Raw genomic sequence first — 22,582 nt, forward strand, 5'->3', positions numbered from 1 at the left:
ATGCAGCTACAGAAAGAGTGAGATAATGAGAAGTGAAAACCCGGATAAAACAAAGAGTCTGAGTCCTCAAAGGAGTCTGATGTTCATCATGGGAGGGCTGTGGCCACTGAGACGGTGTGCGGATCTTGTTTTGATTTCCTTACTCTATTCGTGTTTTTTGGATCCAGCACCCATTGAGGGATGTGTGTCTTTTTGTTATTTTTATCTGGCTTTTAGAGAAAATACTAATTATTGAGAGTGATATAAACAGATTTTTGTGAGTCTGATTAAACTGGTATGTCTCATGGGGATAACCATGCTCCACATTTCGGAGATTTCTTCCCAGGATGCTTTAGTTATATATACACAATAAATATAATGTTGACTTGGATTAAACGAAATGCATCTTGGCTTTCAGCTTCAGTCTTATTTGTTTGAGCTGTATTTCAGCCTAAATATTAGCAAACTGGTATCAATATAAGTGTAATGAAATGGCAAAAAGTTCTTATTTTGTTGTGTGCAATTTTTAAATGGTTGTACAAAAAACGGGCTTTCATGCATGCTCTATAGTCTATAAGAAGTTACTATCCTAATTAAACAGTTTTAATACAGGTGGCATGATCCCTGATATTAAGTACTTCTTATTTCAAGTACTAGCCACAATGCAACCTAACAATTTGAGTGTGTAAAACATTCAGACAACACATTGGATTTTATATTTCTATGTTCACATCATCTCATTGGAAATCATGCAATATATTTTACCCTCACCATGTTAAAAATAACTGTGGGCATTTTGTTTACACTAAAAGTCCAGAACAGCTACTTGTCAAGTGGCAGCAATGGTTAAAATAATATTATTTTGATATACATTAAAATGTGTTTTCAGAAATATACATATTTCTGGATGGAGTTACATCTTGTACAGCAGCATCAACCTCATCTCACTGAATGTAGCTAGATTGCTAGATTGTTTCCATTAGTGCTGAATGGAGTCTGAGAATGCTGTCATTGGTCCATTGTTTCTTTAACCATGTAAAAACAGCTGTCAATGAGCACACTATATCAGAACTTCAGCCATTGTCTGACCACAAAGAGCCTCTTAGAGCAATAGCCAACTTTTCAGGATTCTGGTGTAGCCAGCAGTTAGCGATAAAGAACTTCTGGTAACAACCTGTGAAGCACCTGTGAAATACCCCATTTTTGGCCGCACTTGCACACAAATGTCTGTTTAAATACATTGATTTAACTAATAATGTAGTTGGATGACTTCAGATTGGATCCAGGATTGAATCAGGGCAGAGTGCCTTTCCCCCCTTTGAGCTTCATATTGACTTTTTAAAGGCCCTCAGCCAATGCTGGCTGAAACGCTTGTGGACAATACTAGTCAGATAGGTAAATTGTTTATTATATCGGGAGACACAAACAATAAACCATTTCATATTATCATTACAGTTTGTAATGAGTCAGCCTTTTTTAAGAACATCTTTGCTACAATATTGTTATGGCGTATTTGGGGTGTATTAAACAGTGGAGCCTCTAGGGGTCACTAAAGGGACTTAGGAGTCAAGTTCTCTTCTCTTCTCCATTCTATCTCCCTCAGTCTGTCTGTCTCTTTGTCACTCTACTTCAGTGGTTTTGTTGAGGACCTTAGGCGTTTCAGAACTCGACCTGCTGAGGGGAGAAAAAAGAAGGGGCCAACTGAAAACTATTTTCTTCAGAGTGAAAGTGCTGCGAGGCCTGCCGGCAGAGTATTCACTTACACACATGCACATGATAACAAACACACACAACCACAGGCAAGTACAGCGTATGTTCTCAACTGTCCCTTTATAAGACAGAGGGTCTGGAGGATGGAAAGTTCAGGGTGGGCAAGGTGGCGCCAGGCAGCAGGCTGAAAACCTCTCACACACACACACACACACACACACACACACACACACACACACACACACACACACACACACACACACACACACACACACACACACACAGAGTCCCACAGGAGTCCATTCATCTGTGGGAGGAAGGAGAATAGAGTTGATGGACAGGCAGAACAAAATGAGGTAAAGTTAATACTATTCAAGAGAGGTGACAGGTACAGTCACTCAGTATGTATGTGTGTTTGATGTGTGAGTGTGTATGTGTGTGCGGACGGTTTAACAGGACATGTCAATCAGCAGGAAAATGAAGGTGAGTGACATGACTGCTGGGCTCGTCTCTTCATTGAGTGCCGTTTGGGAGTATGTGGGTTTCTCAGAAAGTGTGTGTGTGTGTGTGTGTGTGTGTGTGTGTGTGTGTGTGTGTGTGTGTGTGTGTGTGTGTGTGTGTGTGTGTGTGTGTGTGTGTGTGTGCATCTTTGTACGTGTGCATGCAAATGTGCATGTGTGAAGATCACCATAAGTAACATTCCTGGTCGGGGGCATGTGGAGGTGAGAAGTTGAAAAGTTCAGGAGTCCAGGGAGACAGAGTAGGAGAATACTTTTGCTTCACAATGAAACATCTCTTAACATAATTAAAGGACACTGAAGAATATACACTGAATCAAAATCAATGTATGAAAGCGTTTGGCTCCAGTCTTGAAATATGAATCATTACTTTTGCATTTGTTATACTGTGAATCAACTTCTTCAGGACCAAAAAGTCCAATGGGATTACATTTATGACATTTGTGATTTATTACTCTGCCAACTATCTTATCTTTTTCACTGTGTCTATTTTTTATATAAAACTTCAGGAAAATGCAACAAACGCACCTTAAACTTCCTGAAGCTATAAGTGGTATCTTCAAGATTCTTATTTTATCTGACCACCAGTCCAAAAAAATCCAAAGACAATACGTCTTTTAACAACATAAAAAATGCTTTGAATCCTTACATTTTAGATGCTAAAATAAACTGTATGGGTTTTTATCAGTTAGAGAACTTTTATTAGATTAACTGTCAATGAATTATAACAGTCATCCATAAACTTTGCAACCATTTCAACTTTAAGTGACCAGTACTCAATAAAACTCAATAAAAAGGACTTTTATACTCTTATGACTCAAAAGACCAAACTACATTACTGTTTCTTTTGTACAATTGGCCAAAATAAGGCACTTATCATACATTGGTAAGCTAAAATTCTATAATGAAAGATTGATTTTTTGTGATTCAGTAGTGAAGGAGCTGAAAAGTCTTTGCTTCATCATTGATACTAGAATATCAACTCCACCGACAACTAATGAATGGAGAGTCCAATTTCTAACCACATGTGCTTTTGTGTGCATGTGCAACAGAGAAAGAGAAGAAAGACGGACACAGCTATGACCGAGAGAAGAGTGGAGGTTCTTCTAAGCAGATGTGTAAACGTCATTAGAGGAGGTAATGGAGGGAGGAAGGTGGGATGTGGGGGGGAGAAACCTCCTCCAGCAGAGGTATTTACCCAAAGCCTGGAATAGAACACAAACGCAGCAGCAGCAATGACTCAGACAGGGGGGAGGAAAAGAAAGAGAAAAATAAATGCCTCCTGATTAATGTCTTTTACAACTAATTTTCTGCCAAATTAAGAACTGATTGCATAAATGGAAAGAAAGAGTTATACTACTGGTTTTAATGATTGAAACATTAACACATTCAAACCAGATTCCTCCAAACCAAGGATAGTCTTCTGTTCAACTCCTGTTCAACTAATAGGTCTAATCCTGGCAAGTGTTTCAGTAAAAGCAGAGTTCATCTGCCCAACAGAAATGCCCAAGGGCAGGAAAGACAATACTTCCAAACCAGCGGCACAATTGCTGAATGACTTCAAAGAGACTATGTGCCTCTCCGGTGTCTGTCCCCCGTCACAGCGAAGGTGACGCGTGTCACACTGTCAAGGGTTTTGTTTATGTTGTTGGATTTAGCCGTTTGGCATCCTGTTGTTCGTCCCTCACCTCCTGACCACAAACACGTCAAAGACACACATGAACTCACAAATACCAAATGAAATATTTGTGTGCAGACATACACATGAACTACAAAATCCTAGAGAAGTCCATACTTTCACAATGCCTGCTAAGTAATTCCATTACATTTTAAGCACATAAATCATTGTTTACAGTCTGTGATCTATAAAATAATTCCAAATAATTGTATCTTAAAATTACAAATTAGTACTTCAAGTTCCACAAATGAAAGGACAAATCTGTCAATATTTGAATGTAATACTATTATCAACAGGAAGCCAGTTAACAGTGAAAGCCATGTCCATAACCTAAATACTGTCATTGACTCGAAGCCCTTTTTTTGCCTCCTGAAATTCAATCTAGAGCTGGGGACTGTAGTTTAAAAGGTCCTATAATATGTAGAATTTTATGACAATATTTAGTAGCTTTGAGAATCAATCCCATGATTCCCCGCTAGCCTCGACATCATCTTTTGTTATTGTTTTGATTGAGAGCCCACTGGCGGCAGATTTTACTTATTTGCGTTTATGTAAATGTTACTTGCACATAATGTATGTGTGTTTTTTGGGACCTGATATTAGCCACAAATTTGGTGCATTAGTGAAGAGGAAGAGCTTGATTTTTAGCTCTATCTATAAGATATTAACTTTTGTTAATATATTATTGTCAGTAAGGTTGTTGGCCATTTTTGGTATGTTTTAATCGTTTTTGGACATAAGTTTACATGATTAATCAGGATTTGGCTATACAGAAATACTTGTTGGAAGCATCAAGTGATTGTTAGTTTTGGTCTTTTAGTAGGATTAGTTGACAATAAGGAAAAACAAAGGTTGTTGCCAGCACTTTATTCTAAAAAGCAATGAAGAATCAATTGCAATACGCTGGAACACAATCCCTCCCTGGGTATGCCATCAATTTACTGTGTTGATGTAAAATTACTTTTAATCTGTATGTTTAATCAAATGTAATGCAGTTAAGTTACAGTCAGCTTCTGTTTCCTTTGTGTACACAAATACATAAACTACAGATCAGTTTAAAGCTTTCCACAGTTGGTTTAGAGACTTTGATGTACACACACACACACACACACACACACACACACACACACACACACACACACACACACACACACACACACACACACACACACACACACACACACACACACACACACACACACACACACACACACACACACACACACACACACACACACACACACACACACACACACACACACACCTGTCAGCGGATCAGGAAGGAGAGGTCTTTAAAAGTTGTTGTCAGATGCACAGAGGGAGATGGACCCTGGCAAAAGGAAAGGTCACGATGAACGTCCCCTATACTTCTCAGCAGTCTTATTTCCCGTCACACACTCACACACACGCTGTCTGTCACCTCCCAGACGAGGCCATGACATCTTGGACACCTCTCGGCAGGCAGTGCCTCCCTCTGCCTCTCTCTTTCTCTGACAGGTTGTCATGGCACAGAGTGGTCGGATGTCTATGGCACTTGGACTGAGAAGTTTGTTCTCTTTGCCGTGACCTCAGAGGCGGACAAGTGTCATATCTCTTCACCTCCTCTCTTCTGCAGTATGCGCCTGCCTTGAAGTCAAATCAGCGTCTAGTCTCTGCTCCTTTTTTTCTTTTTCCTGGCAGTTGTCTTTCACTTTTCATCCGTGTAGTATAATCTTTAATCAGAGCGGTGCGGTGGGCCTTTCAAACTTCTATTTTAGAATCGCAGTGACCTTAATCTAGATATTGAAAAATATCATGGAATGCCTCTAGTCCAATCAGATTACTTAGTTGGAACTCTTGTATAATAATAAACACACACCTGCTGTAGCATGACAGTGAGGACACTGCAAACTAGGACAAGGATATTTTAAGATAGATGTGTGCAACAAATGCATGTACATTGTGAACATCTGACTATCCTCCTGGCAAAACAGCTCAATCTTGATCTAATACTCTTTCTTGGACAGTACAGTCATACTGGAAGTCCAACTACAAGGCATCCCCTGACACCCAAACGCTACACCCACACACCCACAGACTAAGAAGAAAGGGGAATTCTAAAACATTGGTTTCTGCTGTTTATTCAGAACAATAGCAGGGCTCTACCTTGACTGCTAGGTCAAGTCATGTCCTGTCATACACTGTCTCCTCTTTCCATTGTAGCTTTTGGTTACGTCTTGAGTACCACAGGGGCCTCTACTAGGCCCCATGTTAAACAAATTCACCCTGCAGTCAGACTAGTCTGTCAGGAAATAGTCTCGTCTTTCACATCAAATGAACATACAACAGTACCAAACCGCTACAAATCAAACAGTGCTTTAGGAAAATAGTTACAGTTGACTGCAGGAAATAAGACAGCGTCTTACACAAAACAGCGTCTCTATCAAATAACTGTTTGATAGAGATCTATTTAAAATTCAATCTAACCAATGCAGATTGTTTTTTAACAATTACTCAAAAAAATGTAAAACATTTAAGAAGTTTTAGTCAACACCTACTGTATGTACCCAGAGTGACTTAAAATACCTTTTTCTATCCAACTAACAGCCCGAAAACCAAAAGACTCTTAATAAAGAAGAGACTTGTGACATATGGATAAAGAATGAATCTTCCAACTGTAAGGCAATCCAAGCATTTAACAATCGTCATTAGAGGCCCTGTTTGACAAGCACTTGAGAGCTTAGCAGTTAAAACAACACATCACATTAAAATTCCAGCTTGTGGGGTCAGAGTCGTGACAGATGATGTGGGACTGTTGGTTTAAAGGTTGCATGTCTATATTGTTAAAGTCACACCTTACTGTACAGACAGTAGAAAACAGGCTAATAAGAATGTATTATAGATATTTAAGTTGTACTGTACAGCCTTTGAGGAGATATTAAAGGGTCTGGACCTTAGCAAGTCTGTCCTGAAGTCACATTCTCACCATGTTAAAACAGTCAACACAGACCAACATGAGGCCAAAGATGAAAAGCTTTCCATGTCTGCGTGTCTGTGTGTGATGACGATGAGAAAACGTGTGGATGAATTAGTTTGTGACCACTGAGGCAAATTTTCAACCACTGTTCTTTTCATGTGTGACACCCTCTTCACTGGCTCCCCCCCCTCTCTTATACATGTACATAGGCTTAAAGTCATCTGGGCGGGCCGATCCCGCCGGCTCACTGTCGGCACGGCAACAAGCTCTATCCTGGCTAACATCTGCTGCACGACCCGGGGCAACTCAGAATGGGTCTTAATCCCCACACAGCCATGTTGTGGGGGAAAACATTCTTTCCTTTTAGTGAGTGCAGACAAACAGGGACGAGCAGTGCTGCTGGTAACCTGCAGGCAATATGAAGGCAACCGGCCTCTTGGAAGGACCAGGAATGCTGTCGTTTATGTGGCCCCCCCAATTGTGTGGCGGCCCATTATTGCTGTGCAGAGGGGTGTGACCGCCAGTGTCGGCAGCGAGTTGCCGTCACTGGTCCAGTTGGAGGGATTTGGGTTTTGAGGTATGAATGAGGTGGTTCGAGCAGGCAAGGTGGAGTGGGTCAGGGAGGGTTTGCCAGCCAGCCTTGTTATGCTTAAACAACAATTGTATTGATTTTTTAAAAATTAACTACCTTCCGTCCTCTCTTATGTGCATTTGCTGCCACATCAACTGGCAGTGGATCCAGAAAGCGTGTTGCAGTTGCATTTTTTGTTATCCTTCAGTGAGTTCTGAAAAAGTGTGTTACAGTAGAGGGGCCTTTCAGTTAGGACATCAGCATGTGGCAGTTTGGTTCCCCCTTGTGTCCACTATGAAGAAAACAACTGCTGTAGAAGTACACAAAACACTCACATTTACACATACTCAAACCAAGATTTATTCAAAGTCAGAACACAGAGCACAACTCATCCCCTCCCTAAAACATGCCGAGCCATGATCCTTCATATTACTGTTTCTGATAAAGATCTTTGGCGCTGACGCATAGAGGAAATGAAGACACAGCCCCATCAATCAGTCCATCAACTGCTATGAAATGTGTATTTGTCTTAATATGGAGTTTGATTCCATCAAACAAATTTCACGGACCATTTCCTTATGCAAACACCTCGGGGAAGAAGAGAGAGAGAGAGAGAGAGAGAGAGAAGGTGGCAGAGTGTAGTTGAGGCTCGCTTATAAGGGGAAAATACCTCTGAAGGTGGCTCGGTGTGTGTATGTAAATATTAAAGATTTAATTGAATAGTTCTGCATCAGTGCGAAGAAGTTAGTAGGTGTGTTTGCAGAGATTTCTTTTTCTATACTTCTATTTCTTTTGTGGGCTTGCTTGGTTGCTGTTTTTTTCCCACAGCAAGCAAATACCTGGCTAGAAACAAAGTCCTCAGGTTTCAATCACAGACAATCAGTGAGAGAGAAACTCACAGAGAAAGATGTAACATCAAGGAAGATGGAAACATATTTAAGCCCCCAGGCCCTGTTTTATAAAAGAACCACAGCAACTTAAAACATTTTTAATCGAGATTAATCGCTGGATTTGGGTAGTTAATTGCATCTAAACAGTTTTGCTTGGCATTTATTTTGAGTTGTACTTGCTTAAGCTAAGGGTACTTCTACATCTTGTTTGAATACAAACCTGCTTTTATTTTGAAATAAAATAAGGAACATCCGCAGATTCAATGTTACAACATTTACTTAACCATTGAAAAAGGAACTCATTACTAGTCAAGAACTAAATGAAAACAGCTAAAGGGAGCGGAAAAAAATGAAAATATTTGATGTCACAAGGTGGATACTTGACTTGTCAACTGTGCAGGGATGTTTCCTAAAGGGCCTAAAGGGACAAGCGAGAACTTTCAAAAAATCCCAGTTTAAAAAAAGGTTATTTATATTACATGAACTTTGCCAATTATCAACAAAAATGATCTTGAAACACTATGTTTATATAGTAAGAATATGGAAATATTTAGGGAATTTAATTATTTCAGTGATGAGTGGGATTTTTTATTATTATAATAACTAGTAAGAAATAAATACAGAGATATTTACAGTAGTGGGTCAGCTATGGACCAAAATTCTGTGTATTCGGTGTATTTCCACATGACATGATGACAATTCAAGGTAGATTAGGCTCCTTCTGTGAATGACAACACTCACATTCTCACATAATCTGCATTAATAATGTGCTCAAAGATTGATAAACCTCTTCAAAGCAAGCTGCAAATTTTCTTCAGTGAACTTTCCTCACCTTGACTGCATTCATGTTAAGCATTTTAGAAAAACCTTAAAAAAGGAGACATCACTATAGACAAGTAAGATTGTTGCAACAAACTGGCTGACTTTACTTGAAAATCTTCAGACACATAATTTCATGTTGCCAATCGATCCTTTGGTAAGATTTCTGCTAAGTCATTATGTTAGAATAGTAAACTATTAATAAATTGACAACTATTATGATAAAAGATAAATCATTTTGAGTAATTTAGAAATAAAAAAGGTCAAAATTGGGGGAGGGGGGTTGCCTTCTTCAGAGAAAAGGGACTGTGGAAATAGTTGGAAATCAGGGAGAGAGTGTGGAAGGATATGTGGGAAAGGAGACACAGGTCATATTCGGACCCTGGCCGTCCACCTCGAGGACGACAGTCTCTGTACATGGGGCGTGCAAACTAATCAATAGCTTACCAGCGCCCCTGACTTTAGATTCTTAATTGTGAAGTTTCGCTGGTTTTATTTCACTGATTTCAGTTCCTAAATGGAATATTTGTTTTTTATCCCTCAGGAAAACCGAACATTTGTAGTAAGTGAGTGAAATTAGATATTTGAGGATGTATTCTGAAGCCTTGGAAAAAGACGCTGATGTTGCAACATTTTTGACATTGTATAAACCAACAAATTCATTGTTAGCTCTAAATTGTACCTATATCAAAGGAAATAGGTTATTCATATTTTTGACAATTTAACAGTGTAGAGAAATGGATTCAGCCTACCCGAGGCCACTATTGTATACGCTTAACCAAAAGTTTACCAAATGGTTAGATCCAGTTAAAAAAAAAAGAAAAGGTGACTGCTTCAGCAACAAGTGTTTTTGAAGAGTCTTCACAGCTAATCAATCATCACCAATCTCCAAGCACTAAATAAAGAAACAGTCAAGTGTGGTAAACTATAGCCATATACTGACACCTATTGTTCAATTATGGTAACTGCAAGTAATAGTAAACGAAAGGACAGGGCCACATGGGCAAAAGGGGACAGAAAATCATCTCCATCTGATCTAAACCTCCATCAACTAATCTAAGACAGGACATGACAGCACACAGACACAGGTATGCCACAAAGTAAACAGGGTGATGGCACAGGGATACAGAACTTGAATATGATTGGTGATAGAGGAAGAGATGGTGCAATTGTCTTCTGAGTTTGTGATGGCTGTTTATGTATTTATGTGGGTGTGCGAGCTTGTGTGAATGCAGCCTGCTATCTCCCCGTGTCTGCTGTTACACTGTGAGGGCTATTTGGTCTAGGAAGGCAGATAAGAGGGCGATGATGAGGTCGGTGGATGTGCCGGCTATCTGCCTCCGAGCTGCCAACGTAACAGGGTCACTCAGGTGCACTCTGCGAGGACAAGTGGAGGAGCAGAATAGGGAGAGATAAAGTAGGAGGACAGAGAGGGTGAAGATGAGGGAGGTGAAATATCGAGGGAACAAAAGAGGAGGAGGAGATGGATCGGACAAAGGAGTGAAAGATGGGTCAGCAGAGGAGGCAGACACTGTGCAGAGAGAGATGTGTAACAGTGTATGTGTGTGTATGTGTGATATCCAGACATTGCTGAACTTTTAGTATGTTAACACCACACGTGTAAGTATGTGTATTGTGTATGCGTCGTGATAAGCTTGTGTGTTTAGCTTAGAGATGAGCATATGTAAACTTTGCCCACTTCCATGGATTCTGTGGGGCTCCAAGTTCGGCCGATGGGTGGGACTTAAAAACCACAATGCGGAATGTTTTTACAGCACACACACACAGGATCAGGCCAGCATGGCAAACTGGCACCAGATATTATCATGTGTGCTGCTGCTGTGTTTTTGGTTTCATTCTGATTTCCTTCTTTCAAAGTCAAGGTATGCTTAATCCCCTCATGTCAACCTGACTAAGGAAACTGCCAGAGAAGAAAATAAACATAGGAATCTTCCTTGTCAAATATCAGTTAAAGCAGCGGCAGACTATTTCACATATGCTGCTTATGTGAAAGCCATCATTGTCAAGAGTTGTTTTTATTAAAAATGTAGGGAAATTTTAGAGAATTGTGATGGTTACACACATTTATGACTGCGCAAAAGCCAAGCACACTGACAGGCTAATTTATACTTCAAATACAAGCAGTACAAGAGGGATTTTCCGCAGACAGTTGTTAGGCCCACTGGCAAATATCGTTTGACTTGTTAATAGATCCCTACATCAGAGGGGCTGATGGGCCACCGGCTCGTGATATAGGAAAGCATTACATTTTCAGCTTTTCTTTGTATGGACACAGAAGGTAAACTACACTAATCTCAGACATACTGTTTTTCTCTAGTGCATAAATGTTTGAATCAAGAATTGATGCTGATCTTTCCAACAGTCACATCTTTGTTTTCAACTGAACTCCAAGGTAACTGTATAAAACATCTTCAAATGTATGTTTTGAAGAAGGAAACCTTGATGCTTTAGGCCTGATGTAAGTGGGTAACAATAACGAGACAAAAAAATAAATAAATTGGGTTCTCAAAAATCTGACATGCCCTTCCCATCATGGGACACATCAATGCAGCTGTATGTTGAAAAAATTAAAGAGAATCAAAATGCCCTGAATCGCCCATTTCCCTCAGCTGGATTTGTCACATGATGAAATGCAGACCGAGTATATACAAATGCATGACTCACTCTATACAAAAAAAGATGAATGATAATATTATGATATTCAGTTCCATTTCAGGAGTATTATATTGTTGCAAAGCACAAATGAAAAGAAATATGAGGGGAACTGTTTTTATCCTTAAGTCCAAAAAAGACAAATCAAAGTCTGACTTGTATGTTCTGTTTACACAGGACCTCTGTGCACTGAAGTAAAGTTAAACAAGTTTAGAGATGATTTAGTTATGTATCATGGTTTATTGTAGCAAGCTAGCAGCAAGAAAGAATCGTAAAAACAACTACAATAAACCAACAACAGCAAGACCACCATCAGTACCAATGAAATAAAAGCTAAGGGTCGGTATTGCAGGCTATACATACTGTACCCCGATTCAGAGGCTGATATGTTTTGGGATATCATTTCAGCTATAATTAGAATAATAATAACTGGTTCTCTACATCACAAAAAGTACAAAATAATCAAATGCATTCAATTGCATTCAGAAAAATGTACCTTAACGTCACAGGGTGCAATTTATCCTCTTCCACTCATAGATGTTCTAATCCTGAGATCTCAACTCTGACAATTGCAATTGCATTTATTTTCTAACAGAAAACTTTGGCCCCTCTACAAGCTGGCCTCTTGAGAAGGGTTCCCACATTAAAGAGTTAAGTATTTTAAAATAAAACGTGTTCATAACTTTAAAAATGGCACTGAAGTTTAGACATGGAGAACATAAAACATAATCAACACAAAACAAAACAATATTACGATATATTTTGTTTTGCACATACACTATTCCTTGATAAAGTACCTTGTTGTTATCACATTTTGTATACTCAAAAGTACAGTGTTTGTGAGTTAGTGACAACTAGTGTTAAAGTAGCAGATTGCAATGACTCTCCTTTTAAGCATGTAGGAAAACTCACATAGGACCCCCGATAGGGCTAAAGGCTTACTCTCCAGCAGGTGCTTTTCTTTTTTTTTTTTTTTTTTTTTTTTTTTAGGCTTCTGTTATATGAAGGGCTCTGTGGTTAGGACCTGCTCTATCTATCCAAATCCCAGTATCTACAAACTCCTAACTTCATAGCATTTGGTCTGGTAGCTGGAGAGGTGCCAGGTCACCTCCGAAACACTGCCGAGGTGCCATTGAGCAAGGCACCGAACCTCCAACTCCTTGGGTGCTCTTTCAGGTGCAACCTCTCACTCTGACATCTCTCCATTAGTGCATGTCCATAGGATCCTGTATTTCAGCCTATGTTTGAGTAACTTGTCTCAGTAACAGAGTGTAAAAGTAATTTCACATTGTGGGATTAATCTGTCTCAAGTTGAGAGTACATTACTTTTGTACGTTATGTTTGAATTCAACCCTACTTTTTTTAAATAAAGTAAGGACCTTCTGGCAGATCAAAGATTACAACATTAACTTAACCACAGAAAAAAGGAACTTTTCTAATGGAAAATGAAATGAAAACAGCCGAAAGGGACGTTAAAAAAGTGACATTTTTAATGACATAAAGTGGACATTTCTTTTAACTCCTCAACTGAGCAGTCTGAGAGTTTGACAGAATATATCATATTTAATATTGACAAATGATTCGCAAGGAGTTCCCTACACATCCAGCAGATAAAGAGCAACATTAACATATTTTTTTTTAAATATTGTTTCTGGTCACCTGACTTGTCTCTCTTCTGTCCCTACCAACCTCTGAGGGATACTGCACACCAAATTTCTTGATAGCTAACTGAACTGCTAAGATGCTAAGATATGCTAGCTACTGCAGCTGCCTGACTGTGGGTGCTGGGCAAGTAGTAAACAATGGGTTTGCTCTTTAAACAGTTTTCTTTCTCTGCAAACAGGTGCCTTTTGCTGATATCAATAGGGTTGATGGAGCATATTGTTGTACCAAAATAGTAGGATGATAAAAACTCTCTGCTACTAGGCAATTTGCAAGCATGATGACAATGTCACTTAGTGGCTTGAAGAAAGATCCACATACAAAATCCCCTCATACCACTAAAGCTGAACTTATATACCACTTAATAGGCTAAATGCAGATTATCAACAACAATTTTAATAGGATGTCAACCTTACCGACCTCTTTGTGCAAGGGGTAAAAAGTTTCACCCTATCAATAATGAGGGAGAGTTAAAAAAATAAACTAGATCACCGACTATATCAATTTTTTTGTTAAATAAAATATAGCTACAGTGTGAACATACAGTACAACACCAGCCAAAAGATAGCTTTGAACACCGGTTTGACCCACACAGATACCTATGACAGACACAAGCAGACACCACACATAGGTCTAAATGTAACAGGAGCTGAGAGAAAGACTGCCAGGCCTTGGCAGCTGCTTCAAACAGCTCTCAAAAATATATAGAGACTTTCACACACAGAGCTTTTGAGAGGAGCTCATGAGTCCATGTCACTCAATGTTACCTGCAGGGGGAGGCACAAGAGCACAAACTGTTTTGGATGTGTTGGAAGATTCGTTGCCCACTTTCATTTTGTTCCTTTAGTGTGAGAGACACTACAAGGGACTATTAGACAAAAGTTAATTTTATCATGATGTGAGAAATGTATTTTTCACATGGTACCACCAAAAAATTACCTGAGAAATAGCCCTTGAGTACTTTTAACGAATCCAATAATGCTTCTTCTCTAATACCAAAACTAAAACCACAGGGATGAAGAAGGTAGGAATTTAATTTGTGTTTTTGACTGACTGATTTTGATTCACTGGAGAAGGTCTGACCCTAAAAATGTACGCAATTCCCCCTTGAAAAAGCCACACCTAAGGACCTTATAGGACCTTAGGTGTTTGTACATAAGGACCTTAAGTGTTCTTTTTACTGCAACAGAACGTGCTACAAGAGCAGCGAGCTGATAAATACATTCAAAAGTTTAATCCAAAAGGCAACTGGACTTGGTTAAAAGTTCTTGAAGATGTTTCACCTCTGATCTGAAAGCCAGCCAAAGGTCAGAATAACAAGCCGTGTTAAAAACAATTAGTAAACTCTATCATCTGGCTTCTTAAAACAACGATAATCTTGTGTTAAATCACTTAGAATATCTTCCAAAACAACTTGTCTTGTGCTTCTGAATGCAATTAATATGTTGTCATTTGTACATCTGACCACAGCCTTGCTAAGTATAACCCCAAACAGCTTAACTTCACAGCAATACAAAAATCCAAAAACTGAATCATAAAACACAATTGAGGATGATTCCACAAACGTCAACACCTCAGAAGGATCTTTTTATGTCATATACTGTAATTCCAGGCCAAGCTACCACAGTGAGACCAGTCTGATGCCAGCCAGGTGTAACGCTATCTCCTCTGCGTTTTGTCCAAGTCTTGTAATGAGGCTGTAATGAGTCATAAAATATTTATAACCATGCTCACCTAAGGCTCCTAGAAAGAACAAGAGAGTAGAGAGACATTCTTTATGAAGAACCAAAGATAAGGAGACTGACTTAAATAAAAAACTAAGATAATTTAAATAATTTGTTGTTGTGTTAGTTTTACCCTGCGACCATGTCCACACTTAGAGCACATTGCAAAGCAAGGGAACAATGAAGACATAATGGAAGTCGACTACTTAACAAAGCTATGCAGATAATGATATGCAGGCTACTGATTGTAATGATTCCTAAGATTTATGGGGAACTGAGTGCACTGATATTCGTTGCCATGCATATGAAAGGATGAGACAGATTTCTAACTTACCATGAAAACTTCAGTGATGAAAGCTTTACCTTCCGTGGTCTCTTCCAGCCTCCTAGCCCTCGGTGGTTTTAAAACTTAGCGAACGTAATGAAACTAAACTAAATGCTTTTCACTGCAAGGATGCAGCTTTAGGAGGCTACACAACTTCTGGTTACAATGTGATGATACGTGAAGACCAGCAGCTACTCATTCGGGATGGATAGCATATTAACCAAACTTAACACCTGCTTTTCACTATAAACATTAACATTTATCCCGCTTCATCTCACACGAATAACTTGTTGTTCGGTTCAACTTCTCACTCTTGTTGCTGTTGTCACCTTCTTCCTAAAGCTAAGCTAACTTAACCAACAAACAGTACTGTTCTTGCGAGCTGCTAGCGCCTTACTGCTGCGGTACCATGGACTACATAGGTCGCTAAGCAACAGCAAGCGGCAATTCAAAGACTGGGGTTGCTATGCTAACGAGCTAACTTATAAGCGATACGGTAGCTGCATGTCATGCAACCGCCTGACATTTTTAATAGTGGTATACTTTGTAAGAATGCAGGTAAATACTGAGGCTATTGGTGATTATCAATAACTATCGACTGCGTTCACCCTAAAAACTACAAATACCTGGACCTTCACTATGCCGTCAGGCCGCTACAAGTGTCGTGATGAACTGAGCGCTTAAATAGGAGTGACCTCCGGGTGGATCGACAAGTGGGAGAGTGAGTACAGCAAGCTGTCGAGTGAACATGGTGAGTAAAGGCAGCATGAATATCGGTTACTCCTTTTTTTTTTTTAGTAATGCATTTTTACGTAGTGAATAGGCCGTGACTATTTGGATGTATTCAACATAATAGTCTTAAAGTTTCGCTTAGGTCCGTAAAGTACGCTGGGCTACAATATTTGAACTGCAGTGGAACTACCTTGGTGCATTACGTAACCTACCTCTTAGGACTTCTATATATCATTTTGTTGTATAAATGAGCTCGTCTTCATGTAATATTAGTACAGTGCTTTTGCAATGAATGCTGTGGAGTGAATGATAAAGATGGCGATGCACTTGATAACCTATATAGACTATATGCTGGTTTTGTTATGCAACAGTGAGTCCTCTGTGGAAGAAGCACAGTCTATTTTTGAACTGACCCCCTGCCTTAGTAAATCCCGATGACAAGAATAGTCAACAACTAGTCCACGTGCGATTTACAATCAAACTGTCACTCTCATACTTGTCCACTTAGTGAAATCAATGCCAATAGTACTAACAACAGTGTTCTTTGCTTTGTGTCTTACAGGCTGAGCCTATTAGAGTTCTGGTGACCGGCGCTGCTGGGCAGATTGCCTATTCTCTGTTGTTCAGCATTGCCAAGGGAGATGTCTTCGGCAAAGATCAGGTAAAGAAGGGCTTGCTTGCGTAACACGCTCAATTCCCCTTATCTCACTAGGCTGTGTAAGGGCCACATCACGGCAGGCTGTTAGTTGGATCCTGACAGCCCCCAAATGAACAGCTGTGGATGTCACAAGTTTTCCAGTTCATGTCTGAGGGTGACATTGAATAGATATTGCACCCCTGTGGAAAACGATCAAATTGCACTTGCTTGTTCATGTGCCTTTGGGTGAGACAGGATTGTCCTTGAAGTTAGTGAAACAAATCCAGTGCCAAGAGTCTTAGGTCAACTTAAAAACCACTTGATCCATTTGGCACAGGCAGAGAGCCACATGGCTTAGGCCGTCACACATATTTCGAGAGACAGCTCCCTACCCGTGCTCTGACTGTCATCTCATTTTACATGGGAATCATTTATTTAAGTGCATTTCATTTGAGTTCACTGTGTTTAATTCATCTCATACCATTCATGCTTACTTTCCCCCAACTCCTTGCTCCAGCCCGTCATCTTGCTCCTCTTGGACATCACACCCATGTTGCCCGTTCTCGAAGGAGTTGTCATGGAGCTTCAGGACTGTGCCCTCCCACTTCTAAGAGGTAGCCATGTTAAGATGGAAAAAACAACTGACACTGTAAAATTTTACTATCTACATTTTATATATTTTTTGTCTATTTTAATGAAAGCTTATCTTTACATGTTGCTGTTTTTTTTTTTAAAGGCGGGTGTACACACGCTGTCAAACTAATTCTTGAAACAGTGTATCATTTTATATTAAAATGAAGAATATATTGTGCTTTTTTAAAGGTTTTAATTTCCTGTCTGGTTGGAATAATAATGTATTGTAGATTATTTTCTTGGTTTTGATACTCTCAAATTTGTTGATATGTTTTAAATGTAAAACACAATATATCAATCTTACTTTGACCAGTAGTGATAGTAACATTATGAGCGGTTCTATCATTACCACCCCTTGTATACATAGCTCTGTTCTCTAAGCATGTTGCGTCATCACGGCAGAATGCTTGCATAGAATAGACGCTTCCGCATAGATTTAAGCTCTCTGCCTTCTCTCAAGGTCATTGGAGTGGCAGAAAAAAGAGAGACAAAACATTAAGGATTATAGATGCATAACAACATGGATTTACAATTATTGATGATATACCCACAAATAGTCACTGTTACCATATCTTCTAGTTTTGTATTTAGGTTAACGTGTCAGATCTTCTTTCTTCAGCCCACATGCTGTTTTGCTGCTAACATGCTATCGCTGACAAAATGAACCATATGATTGTTTTAAATCTTTCATCAAATATTTAGTATACTTGCGAATATAATTCACTGTGTTTGGAGCTGCTAACCCCTACGCAGCTTCTCTAATTATCAGAAAATGCGTACACATTTTTTCCTTCTCTGGGACACTTGACAAATGTGGGCAGTAATGTCCATCAGGATTTTGGGTGTCATCATAGTAACCCCTGTCATGACCTCAGTCGTGAGGCGCCATTTGTGCCACCTCCATTGTGACCTGGAATTTTTCCTTTGAATTGATGCTGTCCTTTGCTTTGTTTGGATAGAGGCTGTGAGAGGCCCCTGTATTAACCAACTGTGCTGCAAAGACAACTCTTCATGCACTGAGATGGGCCAGTTGTATAGTACAACACTAGTCACACACATGAAGTTTGATTTCCAGTTGTCATGTGGAAAGACGCAAATGAAGCATTAGTATTTGTGTTCTGTATACTTTAAGGGAGTGTACGGCCAAGTTTGTCGTTGACTCAACTTTTATCACATACTGATAATTGAACATACAGTACCTTCTATGTTCCAAGTAGGAATCTACCCAAAAAGAAACAAGTTAAAGGCTTGTAAAATGTTATCCATGTTACATTTTTATATTAGTGTGCTATCTTCTTAAATTCAGAGAAAAGTTGGTATATTTATTGACTCGAAACCAAAACTGAGTACTTGTGAGTCAAGTGTTATCCTTGTTTGGTATGGAGCCTGGGAGTTTGTTACGATTTGGGAAAGCGCTCTTTCAGAATAAAAATGTCATGAAACAACATATTATAGTGTATAGAAATGCTGAGCCAGCACCTGTATTAAATTAATTTGAACTTTCCACAGAAATTGTCCCCACTGACCAGGAGCAGGTGGCCTTCCAGGGCCTGGATGCAGCCATCTTGGTGGGCTCTATGCCTAGGAGGGAGGGCATGGAGAGGAAAGACCTGCTTAAAGCAAATGTGTCTATCTTCAAGAGCCAGGGAGCGGCCCTGGAGAAGTACGCCAAGAAAACTGTAAAGGTAATTACACAGGACTTGTTGACATGCAGTGACATGCTGATGTACTGTGGCACCCAATCCCTTTCTTTCCTATATGTGTTGACAAAGTATTTTGCTTCTGGGGAAGTAACGGCTGTGACATTGTTTCCAGGTTGTAAAAATGTTAACCAGTTGCTCCTGTGCTTGTGCTGGGTTGATTCCCATTCTTCAGAGCCGTGATGTAACTTTGCAGGACATCATGCAAAGTTACAAGTTTCTTCTCTAATGTTCAGACTTTTTCAGCCTGTTTTCAAATAAGAGAAAATCCATTCCAGTTAACTTCATAGCACAGTCTCTTCTCTGTTATTAGGATGTTTTGATAATAGGTTATTAACATTATTTAAAACAGCAGAGCAACAGTGGTTCTATTTTTAAAATGTGATCGTGTGTTTTCAGGTCCTGGTTGTGGGAAACCCAGCAAACACCAACTGTCTGATTGCAGCCAAGTCTGCTCCCTCCATCCCAAAGGAGAACTTTTCCTGCCTCACCCGTTTGGACCACAACAGGGCTCGCTCTCAGGTTCAAATTTTCCTACGATTCTTTTGCAGCCAAATTGTCTGTTCTTTGTACGAGCCAACCGTGAAATCTAAATTCTTTGTTGCTCCTTTAAACCCCACCCCTTTAGGTGGCAATGCGCTGTGGAGTTCCTGCCACCCATGTTAAGAATGTAATCATCTGGGGCAACCACTCGTCCACCCAGTACCCAGACGTGCACCACTGCTTGGTCAACATGTCTGGTAGCGAGCTGGCGTGCTTTGATGCTGTCAAGGATGATGCCTGGCTTAAAGGAGACTTCATTGCTGTGAGTTTAAAACGTGTTAAATCCACTGGACTGTGTTACACTTTGCATTGGTACAAGGTTCCTGTGGCAAGTTTTCAAAAATGTACGCAATGCAAACTATACTTACCTGGTCTGCTGAGGTATAGGAAATAAACACGTTGATATATTTTGCAACCTATAGAAAATTGTTGGTAGATTTCCTAAGATGAAAAGTAGGAGATGTGTTAGGCAATAGAATCAACTTAATTTAAAAATACATCAGGCCTTTTATAATGAACAGTAAGCAGTGGAATCAGACTTTACATTATGTCAAATATGGATATTCAGATGTTTTTGATTTGTTTTAGCACCATTGACAAACATCCTTTGAGATAACAGCTGCCGATATTTCAGCCATTGTCTTAAATCCTTCACAGAAGACACCAAAGCACAGCTCCATTACACAGGATAACCACTTCACGTGTGCTGCTTCTGCTCACATTCCCATTGACTGCCACATTTCCGTTTTTCAGACAGTGCAGCAGAGAGGAGCTGCCGTCATAAAGGCCAGGAAGCTGTCCAGTGCCATGTCTGCTGCCAAGGCCATCTGTGACCACATGAGAGACATCTGGACCGGCACTCCTGAAGTAAATACCATATTTTCTTTTAGACTGAAGTTATAATGTCTGTTAATGCCACATGATGCTCAGGAGTTTCTATTACATTTAATATCTTGTATTGTTTTTTTTAGGGTGAGTTCATCTCCATGGGTGTTTACTCACATGGAAACTGCTATGGAGTCCCAGACGACCTCATCTACTCATTCCCTGTCCAGATAAAGGTGAGATCCATCACCTTTTTTTTTTTTTTTTATCTAACAAACTGACAATAATAAACAGCAATGAACTACGCTGTGTCTCCTCAGAGTGAGAAACACTTTCAGTTTTTTGAAATGGTAGACCATCGTCAGTGGAAATGTATTAGTTAAGGTCTGTTAGTATATGTTACAAAAATCAATGCTTATGAAAGTGTGCTGTTTTCTTAGGACAAGACCTGGAAGATTGTAGATGGCCTGGACATTAACCCCTTTTCCCAGTCGAAGATGGACGCCACCGCAGCAGAACTGATAGAGGAGAGAGACATGGCAGTGGAATTCCTGGGAGTATGACTAGAACCTTCAAGGCCACCCAACCAGCACTCAAACTGCCCCAAAACTCCAGACTCACGCCTGTGAGAAAGCACTCCACCATCCCCTGCATTACACTGTGTGTGTGTGTGAGAGAGAGATTGAGTCAGTGTATATAGGTGTAAAGATGGATTTATACTTTTGCGTTGGAAGGCAGAGCATAGAAATAAGCTTCTGCACTAAAATTTGAAGCAGCTAAGATTCCAAACAGTGACCATGATTGGCTAGTTTGGGTTTTCTTTTCCAAATTTTTCTGAAACGTATAAGATTGTTGAGAGTAAAACACAAATAAGGCCAGTTAAAGAAAAACTCTGAAAGTGTCCCCTTTACAGTCTCAGTAGATGTCTTTGTACTGTCAAAGCCATTTGCACTACAAACCTTTTACTTTCTTTGATTCGCACTGTCTCTCAAGAAGTGAAATTAAATTTTTACCAGGTTAACTTAGACCATAATTTACTGCAAACCATTATTCTCCTTCTCCAGTAGCCATAAGGTCTGCTGTAAACTATAATGCATTAGTATATCTCCACCTTGTTTTTACAGTATATCCTGAAAGTCCACCAACTCTGTAACCAGCTTATTTGCAATTATTTTTCTCTGGGGGTAAGTGAAACATGGATGGTTGTTACATATAGTCAGTGGTACATTAAGTTCTCTAACTCTGAAATAAATAACTTTAAAAGCTGAATTTAAAAAAACGATGTAGTTGTGGTATTATTTGGTGTGTTTCTTTTTCTAAATTTCTTTTGTAAGTGTATTCCCCATTTTGTATGGGCATCGTCGCAGTACAATAAAATAAACAAGTGAGTTATTAACTCTTTTTTTTTTTTTTAAATCAGTGTTATTTTTGTGCTGCAGGAATAGAAGATATTTTTGGAAAATATGTGTTAGACTGCACTTCAATCATTTTAACAACCAATGCAGTATAGAAAATGAAAAATAAGAGATGAGAATAATTTGTTAGAAAAACAAAACTGTTTCTTTTTTTGGGATCTTGAAGAATGGAGGTTGGAAGGTGAATGGGAAAGAAGACCAATATTCTTCTAGTACCAAAATACTGTGCATCACAATAAGATACAAATTACAACTAGTTGGAAACACACTGTAATGTGTTTAAGTGTGTGTGTGTTATTATATAAATTACTTTACATAATTCTGGAGGAAGTCCTACTTCAATGCATCATGCCAATCATTTTAACAAACCCAATATTCTCTAAGCGATTTAAACTTTAGTACATCATAAATATAGTTTAATCTGAAGAACAGTGCAATGTCACAGGTCCACCAGACGGGGGCGGACTAGCCTTTTTTTTCCCCCTCGCAGAAGCATGAGGTACGATTATGTAACATTTGTAATTTGTTAAATTCACAGTGTGTCATTATTTGAAGACAATCACTAAAATATAGGGATATGGTAACAACAACA

The 22,582-nt window shown here is 39.4% G+C and overlaps 2 protein-coding genes across 4 annotated transcripts in view; one reads left to right on the plus strand and one right to left on the minus strand.

Annotated features, from left to right (window-relative positions):
- The window catches only part of wdpcp (WD repeat containing planar cell polarity effector), a 75,625-nt gene extending 59,646 nt beyond the window's left edge, over window positions 1-15,979 (minus strand). For all 3 annotated transcript variants that reach the window (XM_065959695.1, XM_065959696.1, XM_065959694.1), the window contains exon 1: window positions 15,515-15,979. In XM_065959695.1, the coding sequence (XP_065815767.1) occupies window positions 15,515-15,517 (3 nt within the window). In that variant the 5' untranslated portion in view covers window positions 15,518-15,979. The remainder of the gene's footprint in view (window positions 1-15,514) is intronic.
- Window positions 15,980-16,218: 239 nt separating this feature from the next.
- Window positions 16,219-21,854, plus strand: mdh1ab (malate dehydrogenase 1Ab, NAD (soluble)). The gene is made up of 9 exons (XM_020639071.3): window positions 16,219-16,256; window positions 16,800-16,898; window positions 17,392-17,488; window positions 19,017-19,192; window positions 19,607-19,729; window positions 19,836-20,012; window positions 20,504-20,617; window positions 20,722-20,811; window positions 21,016-21,854. Exons 1-9 carry the CDS (start codon window positions 16,254-16,256, stop codon window positions 21,136-21,138), a joined length of 1,002 nt encoding a protein of 333 aa, XP_020494727.1. The 5' UTR covers window positions 16,219-16,253; the 3' UTR covers window positions 21,139-21,854.
- Window positions 21,855-22,582: the final 728 nt, after the last annotated feature.

This window comes from Labrus bergylta, chromosome 10 (genome assembly GCF_963930695.1).
Source record: "Labrus bergylta chromosome 10, fLabBer1.1, whole genome shotgun sequence".
Taxonomy (NCBI): domain Eukaryota; kingdom Metazoa; phylum Chordata; class Actinopteri; order Labriformes; family Labridae; genus Labrus; species Labrus bergylta.